Here is an 18,140-nt window from a genome sequence, read left to right as displayed (position 1 = left end):
CACTTAAAAGGCAATTTTACGACCGATGTGTCATGTTTAGCTTAGTTTTAAATGTTTGTAAGGAATATGGATTTTTTAAATTCCAGTAGTACCTGAACAGCAATAATTTGGTTACTCCTAGGTCCGAATAAGTAAATTAAAATATTGTAATTTGTCAGCCACTATAAATAATGTACCTACCTACCAATTTCAAAATGCGGTAGGTATTAAAGCCATTTTACTTATTTGTCAGAATTCAATTATTATGTCAATCACCACTTGATTTATATATACATACCATACGAAGTAGTTTTTCTAAATAAAGACAGCTTGTTACCTAAAAGGGCATTATTAATGTCCTGTTAAAAAAATGTTTCTTTTATGGCAACTATTTTTATTCGTAGTTTTTACGTCCTTGACAGAATGATAACGAGTCTTAATAATTGTTTAAATGACAGACTTAAACCAAATCGGTGTGATTAATTAGGGCGCGGGAAATGGTAAAAAAAGTGTCAAAGATTGCCAGTTGTCACATGTTTTCTATTCTAAATTTGAAACTTTCAAAACCTGTACAAAGTACTTAAAAATTACCATTTTAACTACTTTTTAAATTATCTAGTATTATAGGCATACAAAATAAATTGTATAATAAGATAAGGAAAAAAATTATAGCAATAATAGAAATTATACGTAAATTAAAGAAATTAAGGGTCTTTCTTTTTACATAAATTCGGATCACGTCGGCTACCACCAAGCATCATCAGGATGTTTTCCCGTGTTGTCATCGTTTCATTCATTAGAAATCCTCTAGAACCAAAAATTCCAAGAATTTTTTGTAAGTAACCTGTCAACATAGGAGACTTTTATAATAACGACACGATAGGATAACAGGCATATTAAAAGTTTAAGAAGACCAAAATTAATAATGCACAACCTTCCTCAGAATAGTCCTTCTAATGAAGAAAAAATACATCACTCGTCAACTCATAAAACCCAGTTATCGTGCCATAAATATTTATCTACATTACTTAATGCACCTCAATGTATCTGTGGTGTAAAGCTGTCATCGAGACATCTTCGCGCCATCAGGAACAATATGACAGCTATTTAATTTTCCAACGTCGATATGCCTGCTATTACTGAATGTTTTGCTAAAACGTTTTTGAACGTAGTTTGCGCGCACTTACTGAATGTGATGATAGATGTAATATCGTGCAGAAAAGTGAATGTTGTTGCCAGTGGATAAAAAAGTTACTGAACACATTTTTCTCTCTATGTATAAGCGAACCTAATAAACATATTTCAGAGGGTGTGTTATTAAATTTCTATTTTATAAAAAGTTAATCAATATTGAAGACAATAACTCCCAAGTTAATTATACACAATTTTTTTTATTTGTTGGCCTAGGATAAAGTAAGGTAATTGTAATTGATTATGAAATGAGTGATCACATAATAAGGCAGACTTAATTTCATCTTACATATGTATTCATTTTCGTGTTAATCATGATCCACAAAATCTTTTTCTTATCATAGACTGGCCGAGCTGCGATGACGGACTCAATGAATACATTGCTGTGTTTCTTACCCTGAATTTCAATTAAATAAACATATTGTCAAATATCATAGAAGATGTAGATCACAGAAGATTGATTAAAAATAATACGTTTATTTTCTTTTAATTTCAGAGCAATTGAAAGAGTTTTTCACCTGACTGTACATAATTCAATAATAAACTAATGCATTTATATTTAGGCCGCGTTACCCGCTTATAGGTTTTTTATAATCATATTTATGTTGATTTGCCGTTGAGTAATTCCCAGTTTATTTGAGCAATTTGATGTACTGACTTAAAACATTTAAGTGCTCCTAACAAATTACTTTCAGCTGACGCACAATAATGTTATAAATTTAGTTCATTGCTGTTACTTATCGTTATTATTAGGTATATTACATAAGTAGTTATATATCTAATAAGATTTGAATATAATATGTACTTTACAGTAACACCAGGAGCCCATTTTATGTAATAGGTAAGTTTGTGGAAAAAAGTGAATAATAATATAAAATATTTGTGTTTTACTTTGATCAAGTTCTTGAATGTTTTATTGAGTATGGGGCGAACACATTTCTGTTTCTGTCTTTATTAATAATAAAGGAAATTCTTTGCCATTTCGTACGTAGTCGCACATCTACATAAATTGATTCTTATGACTTATGATTCTTTTACTTCGGAAATTTACCTAATGTATACAAAGAAATCGAAATTGTTGTCTGTCGCATAAAAAAATATAAAATATTTAATTATGATACTACTGGATGTACACAATAATAAATATTTTGTAATTATATTCTTAACTTGCTCAAATTATTTGGTAAATTTCAAACCTTTGAGACTTCCTTAGGTACGGTAAAACTACTATTAATCATCACTACATAGTATAAAACAAAGTCGCTTCCTCTGTCCCTATGTCCCTTAGTATGCTTAAATCTTTGAAACTACGGAACGGATTTTGGTGCGGTTTTTTTTAATAGATAGAGTGATTCAGAGGAAGGTTGATATGTATAATAACATACATTAAATAGTGGAGAAGTACTGTTATTTTTGAGGTTTCTAATGTGACGTCGTATATAATTACATTTTTTCCGCTTACATTGAAAACGCAGGCTGAACCCTACGAGTTTTATCAAAATAATGTACTAAGTATTGAAAAGGTCTACAGAAATGGTATATGTTTATCTCTTATAGATAACCCCCATTTTTATATACAACGTTCACAGTCTTTCTGTAGTGTATTTAGTATCAGCATTGCACCCGTGCGAAGCCGGGGCGGGTCGCTAGTTAAATTATAAATGGGTAATACTGCAAGAGGCATCTATTTTAGAAAAGCAAAAATTTGTTTTGCGGTTTACTGTCATCTATAAATGATTTACGCTACTTAAGAGTTTTATTTTCAACCATATAGATGGCGCTTTGTGAGATAAACGAACATCAAAATTTTTCTAGCAACGCAATTATTTTATGTATTTTGTATGAGTTTGTTAAAAATATAAATAACATATTTGCACTATTACTAATTAAAAAATATTCATACTTAAATTACACAGAAATTTATAATTTCATTTCTTCACTTTTGCCTTTGACATCTGGCAAAACATAAAAAGGAACGTAAAAATCTGCAGTGCTGCCAACTACTAAAAGACGGAAATAACTAGTCCCAAATGAAACCTCAATCCACCATTTTCCCTTTGTAACTAACCGGTGTCCAAAACACGTGCGTACTATCAAGTTACATGGAATTCTTAACTGTTCGCGATTAAATATATATAACGGCTATAATAAAAAAGTGCAGCGCGCTTTTATTTAACAGTCACACGTCTTAAATCAACAAAATGAACACGGAGAAGCTGAAAAAACTGCAATCACAGGTGCGCATCGGCGGCAAGGGTACTCCTAGGCGCAAGAAGAAGGTTGTCCATGCGACGGCTGCGACAGATGACAAAAAGTTACAGTCATCATTGAAGAAGTTATCAGTCAATACAATTCCTGGCATCGAAGAAGTTAATATGATCAAAGATGATGGTACGGTAATCCATTTCAATAACCCTAAAGCACAGGCATCGCTCGCGGCGAATACATTTGCAATTACTGGTCATGGTGAAAACAAGCAAATTGCGGAGATGCTGCCCGGTATCCTTAGCCAGCTTGGCCCTGAAGGACTTACCCAGCTCAAAAGGATAGCATCTAGTGTGGCTGCTCCAAAGCCTATTGACGAAGACGACGAAGTACCTAACCTAGTTGGTAACTTTGACGAGGCGTCAAAGCAAGAAGCAAAGGAAGTCATTACTGAAGAAAAGGAAAAAGAGAAAGAGGAAAAGAAACCTGAGGCCGAAACCAAAGTCTCCGACAAGAAGACAGATTAGACATGTTTAGTTTTTAATTGCTCATTCAAAGTGAACGCTAGGGTTTCCAAAGCAGTGAGATGTGTCTCAAATTTGTTATGTCAATACACATTTGAATTAATCATTTCTTTGATGTTTTGGTGACGGTGCCTTGTGGACTCATGTCTTTGGAAGCCTTCATCCATGCTATACCTTGCACTAACAATCTTGTTTCATAAGTGTTGTAAAAACTGTTAATATTGGCAATATTAAGTACATAAGTTTATTTGAGTCATAGATGTTGGTATATTTTAACTATGTAAAATCTGGTTCGCTTTCAATTCAACTTAGATGCTCTTCCTAGAGCCAATATTATATAAAATATAAAAATTGAAAAATGTGTAAAACGGTTAAAGTTTTTGTTATAAGTATATGTGACATAAACTTTAATCTCTGAATTGTGTTTTTTTATCTTTTCTGTTTCCCTTTTTATTAAATACATCTAACCACAAATGATAATAGGTTTTAGTTGTTGTTTGCTTTTTTCAATATAGATAACTATGCCTATCATTCTAGAAATAATGAAGTATTTCAAAAAGTGCTTATTTTCTTTAACTTCGTGTCCTAGGCCATGTTTAGTTAAAAGTGGTTGTCTTTAGGGATGTGAAATTCTGCATGAAAATTGTTAATTTAGCATGAGAAATCGATTTATTCCTAATTTTTGAATTCATTTCAAAATAAACACCTTAATTTTTTTTTATCATATAAAAATTAGTGTTCAATTCAAATTTGAGTTTTTGTAAAATTGGTTTTATGATGTTTATAAAAAAACTGAAATACATTGAGTATACAATACACCTTCAAAGCATTGGATCTGTTCAAACTTCAATGTAATATAATACCTATATTGCATTGTGGTACATCGATGCATATCGAATATCCCTAATAGTTCGAGGTCCGGGTTTTAAAAGACCAGGCTATGTCGGGAGGTGGCAGATGAAAAATCGACTATGATTGATTTTCAATCATAAAAATAATCGATTATTTTTAATATAAAAATCGCGATTATCGCGCGACAGTAATCTCGAAATAGATTTTTTAAATAATCGATTATTTTTTCACATCTCTAGTTGTCTTCTAATTATAACAAATTTTAAGTCTTTATTATATACGTTAAACTAGTTAATTTTAGAATTTTTAAGATAGCATGCAAGAAACTTATTTGTGTAGTTTGAATTCTTTAGTGCAAAGCAGGTTAGAAAACTAGTAAGAGAAATGTAGGCGTTCAAATTTTTTACGATGGTCAAAACTAATTATGTCGTGATCACAGTTCACGCTTCGTGGCAAAAAATAAATATTAAGTAATTTTTACTTAACAGAAATTAAAAGTTAGAAGTCAGAACTATGAGCATAGTTTGACTTTGAAATCAGCAGTGTTGCTCTTTTACTGGCGTATCGATCTTGAACCGATACAAAATATAGAATATTGTTCTAAAAACTTTTTAAATTCATTTAACTGTATACTACAATTATTATAAAATAAACTAGAGTCCTAAAATGGGAAAGATACGATTAAAATATAATCTCTTAAGCCTTCAATAAGTTTTGGAATCGAGACGTAACACTTCAATTTCTTACTTAACCCTGAGTATATCAATTCTATACCTATATAATATGTAGTCCAATTTTTTCAACCTTATTTATCGGGATTTCTGTTCATTAAAATAAAGTATATTTTTCCTAATGCTTTAGTTTTACTTTTCTCTTTAAACTATATATATATATATATAGTTAGTCTTAGTGGAAAGTTTAATATATAATACAAATTGTGACAGAAAACAAAAAATAACAATGTTTCTTCCGTATCTATTTCCACTCTTTTTCTTTACTTGCCTTGAGGGCGAGTTGATGATGGAAATCTGTGGAAAGATCAAAATATATGAAAGTTACCACAGGGCACAGACCAAGATTCAATCATAATAGATATGTTGCTCTCAAGTCTCAATTTGTGTTTTATTAAATATTTTTGGATTTTATGTAAATAGATAAATAAAATTAGCATTATTAAAATTTAATAATATTACTAACCTTGCATTTGCATAATTTGTATTTAACACTTATATTGGACTAAAGGCATGAAGACTGTTGTGCTGTAAAATAAGAAAAACTCTGCGATAGCTAGTCGGAGTAAAGGTCCCGAGAGGGTAAAGTGCAACTCAATATAAGGCTGAAATCTTTTTAAAAAAATGATTGCTAGACCCTGGACCGAGGATCTGCCAAAGTGCCGAAATACCTGCGTAGCCTCTTATTTCTCTCACCTGGGCGATTCTAACTCTACAGACGATTGTTTATGTTTTTATTGCCAAACTGAAGATAATTCGTAAGTAATCGAATTTCATCCATGGAATATTATCAATTTGCATTACATTTGGATTTGGTTAAAACTTAATGTTTAATATCAATTACAGCTGCCTTTATGGTGTATTTGAGCCGCACAATGGTTTAGATGCAGCAAGGTTTATAATGCAGAGAATGGCTGCAGAGCTTCTGTTCCCCCCACCCTCCTTAAGCAATACAGATGAGGAAATTAGGGAAAGACTTAGGTATTCCAAGCCAATTTTTTTATCATATTAGGTCTCGATCTTTATTTTCAAGTTTAAAATGTTATATCAGGTGCACTAATTAAATGAAGTCATGCAACTTGATTTGTAATTTGCATAGATTACAGTACAAACTGAATCTAACTTGTTTATAGATTGATTATTATAAGTATTGATAATTTTAAAAAAATTGTTTATTTGGCCTCAACTTTTGCTTGGCATTCAGTATTACAGTAGATTTTGTGATATTTTATTAATTAAAATTAGTTAAAATACTTATTTTGAAATTGATGAATTTTATCATGATTGAAATATAGATCTACTGTTAGTAATTAGGAAGCAGTGTAGTATGTAATGATATTAATTTACTTATATTACTTTTTTGTAATATTTCAGAAATGCTTTTATATCAGTAGAGAAAGCATATATAGAAAACTATGATGGAATGATAGCTGAACGGACAAGTCTTCAATATAGATTGCAAACTTTAAATGAAACACAAGTAAGCCGATATTCAAGTATTGTATGCTAAACAAAACAAATTCACAGATGTATCATTTAAGCAACTATCCATGTTAGCATAAACAAATGTGGGCATCACACTCGCAAGCCCTCTAGCATCGAGAGTGTCCATGGGTGGCGGTATCACTTAACATCAGGTGAGCCTGCTTTATTTTGCATTTGCCCCCTATTCTATTAAAAAAAAAAAATATAAATGTAGGTCTCACATAATGTATGTTATATTTAAAAACTTGTGTCATAATGTCCAACTCCAACTGCTTACCAACATTATATGAATCTATGTGTGTGTATATATTTGGTAGGTTTGAGAAGCTTGTAAAGTGTATTTTACAGCTCTAGGTAAAATAAATCGTAAACTTATTAAATAGAATGAAGTGGTGTGATATATGTGACTGCATAGACCTTTTAACAAATTTACATTATTTTTGTTGCCTTAATGGATGGGTTGTTGACGTCCTGAGTAGCAATTTCAGTTATTTTTAGAAATAAATATGTTTTGAAAAAATATAATCAATTAAATTATAACCATTGTTTATACAGATATCCCAAAACTGTGATAACATCCTCCATCGCCTTAAAGAAATTGATCATCACCTATCTGGTGGCACTACAGTAGTCTTAGCTCTTGTTCATAACAATAAGCTTTTTGTGGCTAATGTTGGTGAGACTCGTGCACTCCTTGGCAGAACAGATGATAATTCAGTGCTTAGAGTTGTCCAATTGACCATGGACCATAGTTTGAATAATGAGGATGAGTTGCTACGACTTTCACAGTTAGGATTGGATGTCAATAAACTTCGGAATGGTAAGTTTTTACGGTTGATTTTATCTTGATGTGTAACTCATAAGTCCTTGTTTGTTATCATGATTATAATATTTTTTGAAATATAAAGCTATTTGCATTAATTTTGAAGGCAATGTTTTAAGTGGTTATTTTATGGGTTCATTGAAAAATAATATATCAGTGGGGTTAACTAGGACTGCAATCTTTTTAGATTTGATATGATGTATTAGTTACAAAGAGTATAGTAATGTTTATAAAGATTCTATTCATTTAAATAAAAGTAAGTATAGGTTTGTTCAGGTGTATATATTAAGAAGATAAAAAATTTTTTTCAGTGCAATATCTAGGTAACCAAACTGGAACACGGTGTCTTGGTAACTATCTAGTAAAGGGTTTATATAAGGCATTTCCTAGTATTGGTGCAGCTACGTCAGAGCCTGTTGTGGCAACTCCAGAGATACATGGACCCATATTGCTAGATGAATCTTGCAGGTATATTTTTTATAGTGTATGATTTGCTGTTACTTTTCACACAATATAATATCAATTGAAAATTATAAAAAAGCCATACTAAAAGATAAAATATAGTAGGTGCTTAAAATGACGTCTAGTTATATAAATCTGAATTTTACTTTATATAGTTTTTTGTAAGACTATATTGTATTTATGTATTCCAGGTTCTTAGTTCTAGTCAGCGCAGGAGTCTATAAGCGCATTCAAGAAGTCCGAGGCAACAGCGAGGAAACAAACAAACAACTGGCACAGAAAATTGTTGAGAATTTCCGTAAACAGTCAGAATTTACGCGTGTTAGTCAATCAGTGTTAGAAGAAATTGAAGATGATTTCGTCACATTTTGCCTTCAAAATAATTTAACGCCAAAACCAAATACGCATATAACCCTACTAATACGAAACTTCAACTTTCTCCCGCCAATACCAAATGACAGCTGTCAGAAAAACGCCTCGGTCAGATTTAATCCGATAGTTCAATCGAAGTCGAACACGCTCTTGAACGAAATCGATTCTGAATTTTCTAATGATTGCGAGAACGATTCTATTGTTGACACGAATAGATCGATCGAGTCGACATCCGATGTATACCCAAATCGCCCTTATGAAAAGGATAAACGCATTAAGGGTTATGTCGATTTTTCATGTTACTATGAAAATGTGGCGAAAGCTCGAAAAAATGGCACCTTGCCAAGTTTTATTAAGTGATGTGATGATTATTTTATAGACAATTCAATTTTCATAGGTACTTTGCTTTTAAGTGTTGGTGACTAAAATTATTATTATTAACTTCAATTTATGTATTAATAATATGAATAGAGATTTTTACTAAACAGTATTGATTGTTGTTTAATTAAATATTTATAAAATTTACGTTTTAGTGTTTTTACTAAATTATTATTCGTTTGCCAACAAATTGTTATTACTAAATTATTACAAGTTAGCTGACATTTGTTATGCTGAAGTTATAGATAGATATCCACACATATATTCAGTACATATTTACAATTTTACCGAACGTAATAATAATAATTATAAATTCTTAAAGTAATAGCGAGTAGCGCTTATCATTTTTAAGTACGGTAAACAGGCAGAGAAAAGAAAAAATAAATTCTTCAAAATGTATGTTGTCACATAAGTTTCCCTTATTTCAGAGATTAAAATACAGGCATGGTAAGTAACGCCATCTATCTATCATAATAGTTTTTTTAAAGATCTAATGCTTCGGTAAGTTTCCTTACTATGTATTCCTTAGTGGCGAGTGTTAATTGTCCACAAATCCATTAGTTTAATTCTCTAGTTGAGGGGCGTACTCAAGCCACTAGGCTAACACTGCTCAAAAATACTCATTGCATGTAATAAATAACAAATAAATTTTTAATTACATTTTATATATTGAATTAAAGAAATTAATAGAAATACAGGTAAATATATTAATTAGACGGGCTTGTAATCCAACTTGCTTTCAAGTTTCTTGTTATCTGCTACCTTACGTACTGCTTTCATTAGATCCTCCTGTAATTAAATGAATTATTATATGTTAAAAACGAAATAAGAGATTTTAATACAATTAAGTGTCTCAAAAATAAGTATACCTTGTTTGTGTCGATTTTAATATGTTGGTGTAAAACATTTTTGACACAAAAAGGCCTAAAACTAAAATTGAAAATCTTTTACTTAGATAAAGTATCATTTAAAATAAAACATTATTATTTAGGAAATTTATTTGGGAAATAAATATCTTTAATCAAATCGCGTATACTTCCATTACATATTACAAAGTGATAAAGTTTACCTGAATAATATATTCTCTCTCAGCTCTGATTGCGAACAAGCCAGCCTCAGTACAGACATTTCTTAAGTCAGCTCCGTTAAATGTGTCCGATAGTTTGACAACTGCCTCATAATCCATCTCGCCGTGTTTAGCAATCGGTGCCGCGTGGATTTTCAGGATTTCCAATCTGAATAATAAGATATGTTAAATGAAGCTATATATATAATGTAGAACTTTCTTTCTATGTACGCAATTAGTATTTGCTCCAACAGTGAAGGCAATCGTGGCCAGGAAAAGGGCTTTAACACAATAACATGGTATGGTGTAAGATGAATTAACCACCATTTTTAATTAAATTAATTTAATTTTACGTTTTGTAACAATTCACTAATAATTTAAAGTCGACAATACACAAATGTGCATCTCGTAACAAGGTCCAATGCGCACTGACCACGTACCAGCCGGTTACCTTCGTTCGAGAATAAATTCGTGTGAATCATGCAAGACCTGTTTTTCTGTAGGTACATGTGAGTGTCGATGCAGTGATATCGATGTAAGTGTCAAAAATACAGTACATGTATATGCAAAACGGTATGTGTCACTCACAGGAGTTGCCTATTATACTAACAAATGAGGAGTATAAAAGCAAAGGCGCTTCAGTGACAAAACACTTCAACTGAGTTTTTGAAGTGAAACTTCTTTAGAATCGTTGTGATTTCAAACCGGATGCAACGGAAAAGCGACAGTAAAAAGAGACAGAAACATTAATTCATATGATTTAACGTGGGAGAAAATGAGATAGATAAACTTCTTTAGAATCGTCGTGATTTCAAACCGGATGCAGCGGTAAAGAGAGACAGAAACATCAATTCATAAGATTTATTGTAACGTGGGAGAATATGGGATAGGAGGCATTATACAGACTCTTTTTACTGCCGCTTTTTAATTTTATCGAATGTCAAGCTTTCGATATTTTTAGATTTTGCCAAATTAAAGATTGATATTAAATCTATAAATTACAATTTATCATTAAAATATACGGTTTTAAAGAAAAGTTTATTACATTTAGATAGTGAAAAAATTCTAATTTATATAAGATTAATTATAAAAATTTTGTGTTTGAAGGTTTCACTTCTACCACGTGTGAATTACACACATGTTTTTTTTTTGTATTATTCTACTGTGGAGTAAGGAATTTTTATTTTTGGCCAGATACTATTATTGGTACATTATTTAGCAAATAATGAAATTTACGTTTTATTTATCATAATTTAGAAATACTTTTAGGACTTAGGTGCATATGCATTTAAACATTGGGATGAAGTATGTTTGCTCTTCATTGCTTGGGATCGAAGCAGAATTTGCATCTCACTATTTAATCCACATTCACCTTACAAGAAAAAGTAACCGAATCGCCATCTTAGAAAACTTGAAATAGCGGCTTCGGATTGGTTGATTGAGGCACAGGCGTATTTGCTTCTAACTAATTTAGGATCGAAGCCGTTTTGCACTTAATGGTTTTTAACTTATTGTCGCTGCTTTCGAGGGCTACATTTTGGTCTGACCAGCTAAAAAAGCTATTTTGGACTGAAGCGCCTTTGCTTTCACACCCCTCAAATGATCATTAAACAGACACAGACTCATCTTATTATACCTATCAGGGAGAACTTTAAATTATTCCATATTGTTTTGTTACGCTTATATGCATATTAATTCGTTACGTCACAACATCTCAGATTCACGGATGTTAAGCGGCGCTCGGAAGTTTCAGTTCCTGGATTAAAATGTACTGTTGCATTATCCTAAATCTAGGATATTTTTTTAAATATGCAATCAGCGATTTATGATGGATTAAAAATACTAAAAATGTAAAGACTACATGATATGGCACTGAGTTATAATAAAAGCAAGGGTTGACTCGCGGTAGAAAAATGAATTTTCACATTAATAAAACCTGTAGTAAAAAATGTAATGTAAAAAATAGGACAAGTAATCTATGGACCTGGCTTGCTCATTTGGCAGCGGTATCTCAATCTTCCTGTCAAGACGTCCAGGCCTCAACAACGCAGGATCAAGCGTGTCAGGTCGGTTCGTAGCCATAATTATTTTCACTTGTCCCAGGGAATCGAACCCGTCCATTTGGTTCAGCAGTTCCATGAGCGTCCGTTGGATTTCACGGTCAGCGCTGGTACCCTCAGAGAAACGTCTGCCACCTGGAATTAATAATTATAAAGAATTAATAAAAATAACTAGATGTCTGAATTTTATCCATCTAAGAAACGCGAAAAACACCTAAAAACCCGAAACCATTGTTTTGAATAGACTATATATAGACAGAAGGCTGATAACTAAATTATACATTTCAGAAATGTGTCTGCCTAAGGTTTTTTATAGAGGACTTGAATTAGATCATGAATAAAACCTTAAAATTATGTTATATTAGCATGTTATTTAATGTTCAAGGTATACTTGCTTACTATAATATTAAGAAATATTGAAAAAATATTTTCTATCTAAAGCTTTTTCTGTTTATTAATTAGAAATTGATATATTGCCATTTGGTCAGTAAGACAAATATAATTATGTTTATATACTATTATTTTTGAGTGCTTTTTTGCTGCTTTTGCTGACAAAAAAAGTGAGGGTGGGTATAAATTGCAGTAAATCTGCTTAGGTTATACTTGAACGGCTTCTTAACATTTATATACACATTGATATCTTGGGAAATCTCTTTGAAATTACTATTCAGTCACTAAAAATTTAAACTGTATGTAGGAAAGGCAAGCCTCATGGGGTTTCAGGTATCAATGAGTTATCAGATACTTTTAAATGGCTTAATCCTAGTGGCCCCATCTCATATAATAAGGAAAATCTCACCAATGGCATCAATTTCGTCCATGAATATTATACAAGGCTGATGGTCTCGTGCATAGTTAAACATCTCACGAATAAGACGCGCTGACTCGCCGATATACTTGTCGACGATTGCAGAAGACACTACCTGTAATGTGTATTTTCAATTTCTGAATATGATAATTATTATTAAATAAAATATTGTCTTAAGTGTAACTAAATGTTTGAAATAACCTAGTTATGGAGATGGGTTGCAATTAATAAAATTTCTTACCTTTAAGAAGTTAGCATCAAGCTGTGAAGCAACAGCTCTAGCAAGCAGGGTCTTTCCAGTTCCTGGAGGGCCATATAAAAGACAACCTTTTGGAGGAGTTATACCAACACGAACAAATAGCTCGGGGTTCATTAAAGGCAGCTCAATCACCTGAAAAAATATTAGTGTGTGTTAAGTTTTATATTTAAACACTAGCTGACCTAGTGAATGTTCTGCATAACAGTTAATGAATGAGCAGATATGCATTTAAAATTATGAAGCTTATAAAAGTAAACTTCTTGAAGTATTTTAATGACATACCAGAAAGACAAATTCCAAAAACTCAAAAATCAGCCTACCATAAATGGTGAAATTAACACAACTTTGTTTATATAGATAAAATAAGTTTGACTTAGTTTAGGTTTTTAAATATTAATTATAATGAAATAAACAACATTTACATATAAAACTTTTAAAGACAGTTGGTAAATGTATAAAAATACAGCACAAACCTCTCTTAGCTGTCGTATCTGTTCCTGCAGGCCTCCTATAGCAGAGTAGGTGACATCTCCTGGGTCTTCATGGCTCATGTTGTATACAAGAGGGTCTACCTGAAATTATCTCTATTAATTAGTTACTAGTAAATAAAGTACTTTTATTCTTTTTTTTATTTAAAAAAAAAGTATATATATGCCTCAAATTATCAAAATTGATGAAAGTGATACTGCACAATGTATTTATATCCTGAATTGTTAGCTAAATCGTAGGAATTTTGATTTATCCAAACTACTAGTGTCAAAGGTACAATACTGTACTTACTTTACTTTCTTTGACTATAAAAATCATACCTCTCTTGGTAAATGACGCATAATGGTGAGAGTAGTCATATCTAATGCAACTCGAGTACCACCCTTTAGCTTGTTCTTGTCCAATTGACGCCTGCATCCCACAACATATCTGGGACCATTTGTTGCTTTTACAATAACTGAAATTAAACAATGCTTATTAGATTATTATTTTTATTTAAACATTATGATTTAATTATGATATCTCTTATATTTCAACTGCTTATTATTTAAAAATTAAGTGTTGATACACAATTTTGAACAACAATTGTCAATATAATTTAAGGCATTTATTGTTGATGCATACCATAATTTTATAATATTGATTCATTAGATCCAATTTAAGGTCTATAAATAACAAATAACATTATTGCATTGTAACAAAGTATTTCTTACACTTTTCTTCAGTAAGTTGCTTCAACACTTCACCAACAATTTGACCCACACTCTGAAGGGCTTTGAGATCATTTTCACTCTTATCATACTGTTTTGTTAAATCTTTTAACTGTTCTCGCACTGGAAGTTAAATATATTAGTTACATGGGTTACAAATACATAAAATATCGTTCAGAAGCACCTTCATTGGGGTACATATATAAAAGTTAATTTTCTGAATACCTACTAAGTTAAAGGAAATACCTATAAGACTTTAGCATGATTTGTAGAACTGTTAAGAACATCTGACGCTTGAACAATGTCTAATAATTATTTATAAGGCAGTATTGTAGTATTTTATTAAAATCATCAACAAAACCTGTCAGATGATTCGGCATAAATTGATAAGTTTGGAGTATAATACTTACTATCTTTAAGCCTCGACTCAACTTCTTTATGTTCCATCAGCTTCTTTCGATAATCTTGAAATGCTTTTTCTCTTACTGGCTCCATTTTATTCGTTTATATTATAGTATTTTAAAGTTAAATATAATTCGAAACCAACAAAAATAATGTTGCTGGTGAGAATCGAAAATCACCACAGATTACTTCTATTTCAGAATTTACAATTATGACAATGACAGCTCGATGTATTAATATAAAGCCCTGGTACAGATTAAAAATACGCAAGCGCGTACGAGGTGAGAAGTAATGTGCTAAATTCTATCGACATTGGTTTTATAACATTCAATAACGTGAGATTTCCTTTATAAATAATTATCTGATATTGAAAGTCGATTATTTGGTTTCATGTAACATTTAAATGTTGCGATGGAAAAAACTAGCTCAGTTGAGAAAAGTATATACGTACTTTATAAATCATATTACAATTTTATGTTTATGGAGTTAATTTTTTTTTGCATACGTCCTTACTACTTGAGAGATCCCCTATTTAAGAGATTTAGGAAGTAAGGTAATGTAATGTACATTACAAAACTGCACCTAATTAAGTATTCAAACAAACGTGTGATGCTGACGGTAATAAAACTTCAGCTAGGCTATAACGGCTTTAAACACACACTCGTATTTTAATACCCCTCATCATGCAACAGTTTTCCAAACTACTGTAAAAGTTTACTATTGTAACTTTATAGGAGTATTAATTATTTTAATCTCTTTGTAGTGAGTTTAATAATAAGAATTACGACTTAAACATAACTATTCATGTTGTGAAAATAGCAATTTTTTTACATACCATCCAAAATAAAATAGGCTTTAAGATCACGAGCTCGGACTTAACAAATTACTTGGCTCGGGTGACTCATTATATCGAATTGTATACACAAGTATGAGTAAATATACAGTAATATTGTAAGTCCTATATAAATAGGACAGTAGTCGACAATTATTTGAAGAAAACTCTAAGCTTTTTAAACCATTACAATTTGTTGAAGCAGATTTCTTAAAACATAAATTCGTACTTAGCTGGACCCTGGAAGAAACAAAAATCGTTCCTACTACATCTTAAGCACACAATCAAATCTACAGGCCAAACGCATTATGCCCCCAACGGAAGGCTATTTAAACCATGTTTGTTTTGGGAACGATTTTTCAATTTCATTATTATTTCAAGCTAATAAAGATAAACCATTTACTAGATTCAGTGAAGCGCACAAATGCTGACCGGATCTAAAATTTTTAAATCAAACTCAGATTTTATAGCTAGTTTCACAAAGGAAATTATTAGAGTTGACTTGGCACTAGCAGTTTGGTCACGCGGAAGTGACTTTTGAGGAAATTTGATTCATATTTTTTTAACAAAATATTGGACCGAGTTGTTAGGGTTTGTTTAATATTTTATTAAATGATAATAAAATATTAAACAAAATAAAACTTATATGAATCTCTTTCCTATAAACTGACTTTTATCCCACTTGAACAGAAGGCTGTTCCACGTCTTTGATAACCGGTGGTGTAGTATTGTTACAATATTTTATTATAATAACGTTCATGTTAATTATGGTACCTATATTACTAAAATATACTTTGACTATCTTTGATTAATACAAAAAAAATAGCAAAAATAAATAATATTATGAACACCTAAATCATAAAATTGTTGTAGTCAAAGTTAACTTTTCAAAAGTACGAGAAATGGTGTTATCGAATAAAGAATTGAATTCACAACAAAAAGTGATGTTTTGTTTGAAAATAAAAGATTTGGGGCGGAAGTTTTATCGTGCGGTATTCGGGACAGCAACTTTTTACAAAAATTCAACTGATAATGTTCCTTGCTTGGTTACAACGTCTTTTGTTATTTTATCTGAGTTTTTAATTTTCCATTTGCAGAAATGTTTCCTCACAACAAATAGCAAATAAAAGACTATAGTTTATAGATAGCGTATTTTATTATAAATTTTATTTACTTCCATGTATCATTGCTATATAAAAAAAGGATACATACAAGTTAACTCACGATTTTTTGATATTACTATATGAAAATTTCTTCTTACTTTGTAGATATATTGACAAATCAAATAAACCCTATAATGCGTTTGAACGAATTAGACTTTGATGTTATTAAATTATAATTAAAATGGCAGCTGATGCCAGCGCCATTTCTACGATATACATATACAATGACTTAAAATAAATAGATATACGACGTTTTTTTGCGATAACCTCTGCATAACGAAATTATAAGAAATATGTTTGTCTTGCCTTGTTTAGCCTAACTCATGTCAGATGCGTTAACACGTTCTGACAGCGTTACATTCCTCAAAACATTAAAATAATACATTCTTCAGGATTAACATAACGCATTAAGTCAATTTTGTTTTGTTTATTGAAGAAATTTATATTTAAACTATAAACTAATTTAGTACACGTATACACAGTGAACATTGAACACAGAAATGTAATTTTCAATTACTGCTGCAAGTTTAAGGGAACATTTCCCTCGTGGCGGAACCTACAACTTAGTTTAACTACACACGGTACTTTTATTTACCAAACGTACAAATATCTTACGTTGTTTGAGTAAAAAACCAATGGATTCATGTTTTTTATACTACAGGCCCGACTTTACTGCTTTTGGCAAGTGAATGAATTATTATGCCACAAGTATTTTTTTATAGACAGGCAGGCTCACGTGATTGTGAGTGGCTGAAGTGATAAGGCTCGCAAGTACGTTGCCGGCATTTATTTTAATTATGTGGACTTTTTTTCAATTCTCTTATCCACATAAGACTTAAGGAACTAAACAGGATTAAATTTTTATTTATATACAACAAAAACCAAGAAGTTAAGGAATTATTTAATTAACGATACTGAAATTGAGTATGATTTTTGAATTAATATAAAAACGATATTATTAAAAGTGGTGCTTGGAAGAGATCGCTCTAATGCGATAGGGCAAAGCCGCACTTCTTTTCATTTAATTATGTCAATTATATTGTTTCAGCAACAAAGTATTAATTATTAAACAAATAAAATAAGTAACGAATATGAATGTACCAGTACCACACGTATTACGTATTTATAGCACCAAGACAAGAAAACTGTCCATAAAAAAAATAACTTGTATGACCCAAATACTTACAAATATAAAAATAGTTTCCATACCGATGAGACTTAGTATTTTCCAGCTGTTTCGCATTCTTAAAAGCAGAGTGTAACAGTGCTATCTGTGGTCCATTGTGTGAACTTACAGGAAACTCGCTCATATTGATTGGACGTTGGACGTTTTGTAAGATATTTAAGCT

General features: G+C 31.1%; 3 protein-coding genes across 3 annotated transcripts; 2 read left to right on the top strand and 1 right to left on the bottom strand.

The window, feature by feature from the left end:
- Positions 1-3,185: 3,185 nt before the first annotated feature.
- LOC111004215 (transcription factor BTF3 homolog 4-like) lies at positions 3,186-4,318 on the top strand. The gene has a single exon (XM_022275170.2). It carries the CDS (start codon positions 3,372-3,374, stop codon positions 3,900-3,902), a length of 531 nt encoding a protein of 176 aa, XP_022130862.1. The 5' UTR covers positions 3,186-3,371; the 3' UTR covers positions 3,903-4,318.
- A 1,481-nt stretch (positions 4,319-5,799) lies between these two features.
- LOC110992156 (TGF-beta-activated kinase 1 and MAP3K7-binding protein 1) lies at positions 5,800-9,149 on the top strand. The gene is made up of 6 exons (XM_022257897.2): positions 5,800-6,240; positions 6,329-6,463; positions 6,857-6,962; positions 7,523-7,787; positions 8,102-8,258; positions 8,444-9,149. Exons 1-6 carry the CDS (start codon positions 6,107-6,109, stop codon positions 8,982-8,984), a joined length of 1,338 nt encoding a protein of 445 aa, XP_022113589.1. The 5' UTR covers positions 5,800-6,106; the 3' UTR covers positions 8,985-9,149.
- A 501-nt stretch (positions 9,150-9,650) lies between these two features.
- Positions 9,651-14,986, bottom strand: LOC111003785 (26S proteasome regulatory subunit 10B). Its single transcript, XM_022274512.2, has 9 exons — positions 14,805-14,986; positions 14,398-14,517; positions 14,005-14,141; positions 13,669-13,767; positions 13,178-13,327; positions 12,928-13,051; positions 12,053-12,263; positions 10,072-10,237; positions 9,651-9,791 (listed from the first exon to the last, which is right to left on the bottom strand). Exons 1-9 carry the CDS (start codon positions 14,887-14,889, stop codon positions 9,714-9,716), a joined length of 1,170 nt encoding a protein of 389 aa, XP_022130204.2. The 5' UTR covers positions 14,890-14,986; the 3' UTR covers positions 9,651-9,713.
- Positions 14,987-18,140: the final 3,154 nt, after the last annotated feature.

This window comes from Pieris rapae, chromosome 2 (genome assembly GCF_905147795.1).
Source record: "Pieris rapae chromosome 2, ilPieRapa1.1, whole genome shotgun sequence".
In the NCBI taxonomy this organism is placed as follows: Eukaryota; Metazoa; Arthropoda; class Insecta; order Lepidoptera; family Pieridae; genus Pieris; species Pieris rapae.
Note: the sequence above shows the minus strand (reverse complement) of the source record. Positions and strands in the feature narration are given on the sequence as shown.

Coding starts and splice junctions, on each gene's coding strand:
- LOC111004215 (XM_022275170.2), top strand. CDS start 3,372: ATGAACACGGAGAAGCTGAAAAAACTGCAATCACAGGTGCGCATCGGC.
- LOC110992156 (XM_022257897.2), top strand. CDS start 6,107: ATGATTGCTAGACCCTGGACCGAGGATCTGCCAAAGTGCCGAAATACC. Junction 6,464..6,856: donor GAAATTAGGGAAAGACTTAG/GTATTCCAAGCC, acceptor GTAATATTTCAG/AAATGCTTTTATATCAGTAG. Junction 7,788..8,101: donor TGTCAATAAACTTCGGAATG/GTAAGTTTTTAC, acceptor AATTTTTTTCAG/TGCAATATCTAGGTAACCAA.
- LOC111003785 (XM_022274512.2), bottom strand. CDS start 14,889: ATGGAGCCAGTAAGAGAAAAAGCATTTCAAGATTATCGAAAGAAGCTG. Junction 13,768..14,004: donor TGCGTCATTTACCAAGAGAG/GTATGATTTTTA, acceptor AGATAATTTCAG/GTAGACCCTCTTGTATACAA. Junction 13,328..13,668: donor AGATACGACAGCTAAGAGAG/GTTTGTGCTGTA, acceptor ATATTTTTTCAG/GTGATTGAGCTGCCTTTAAT.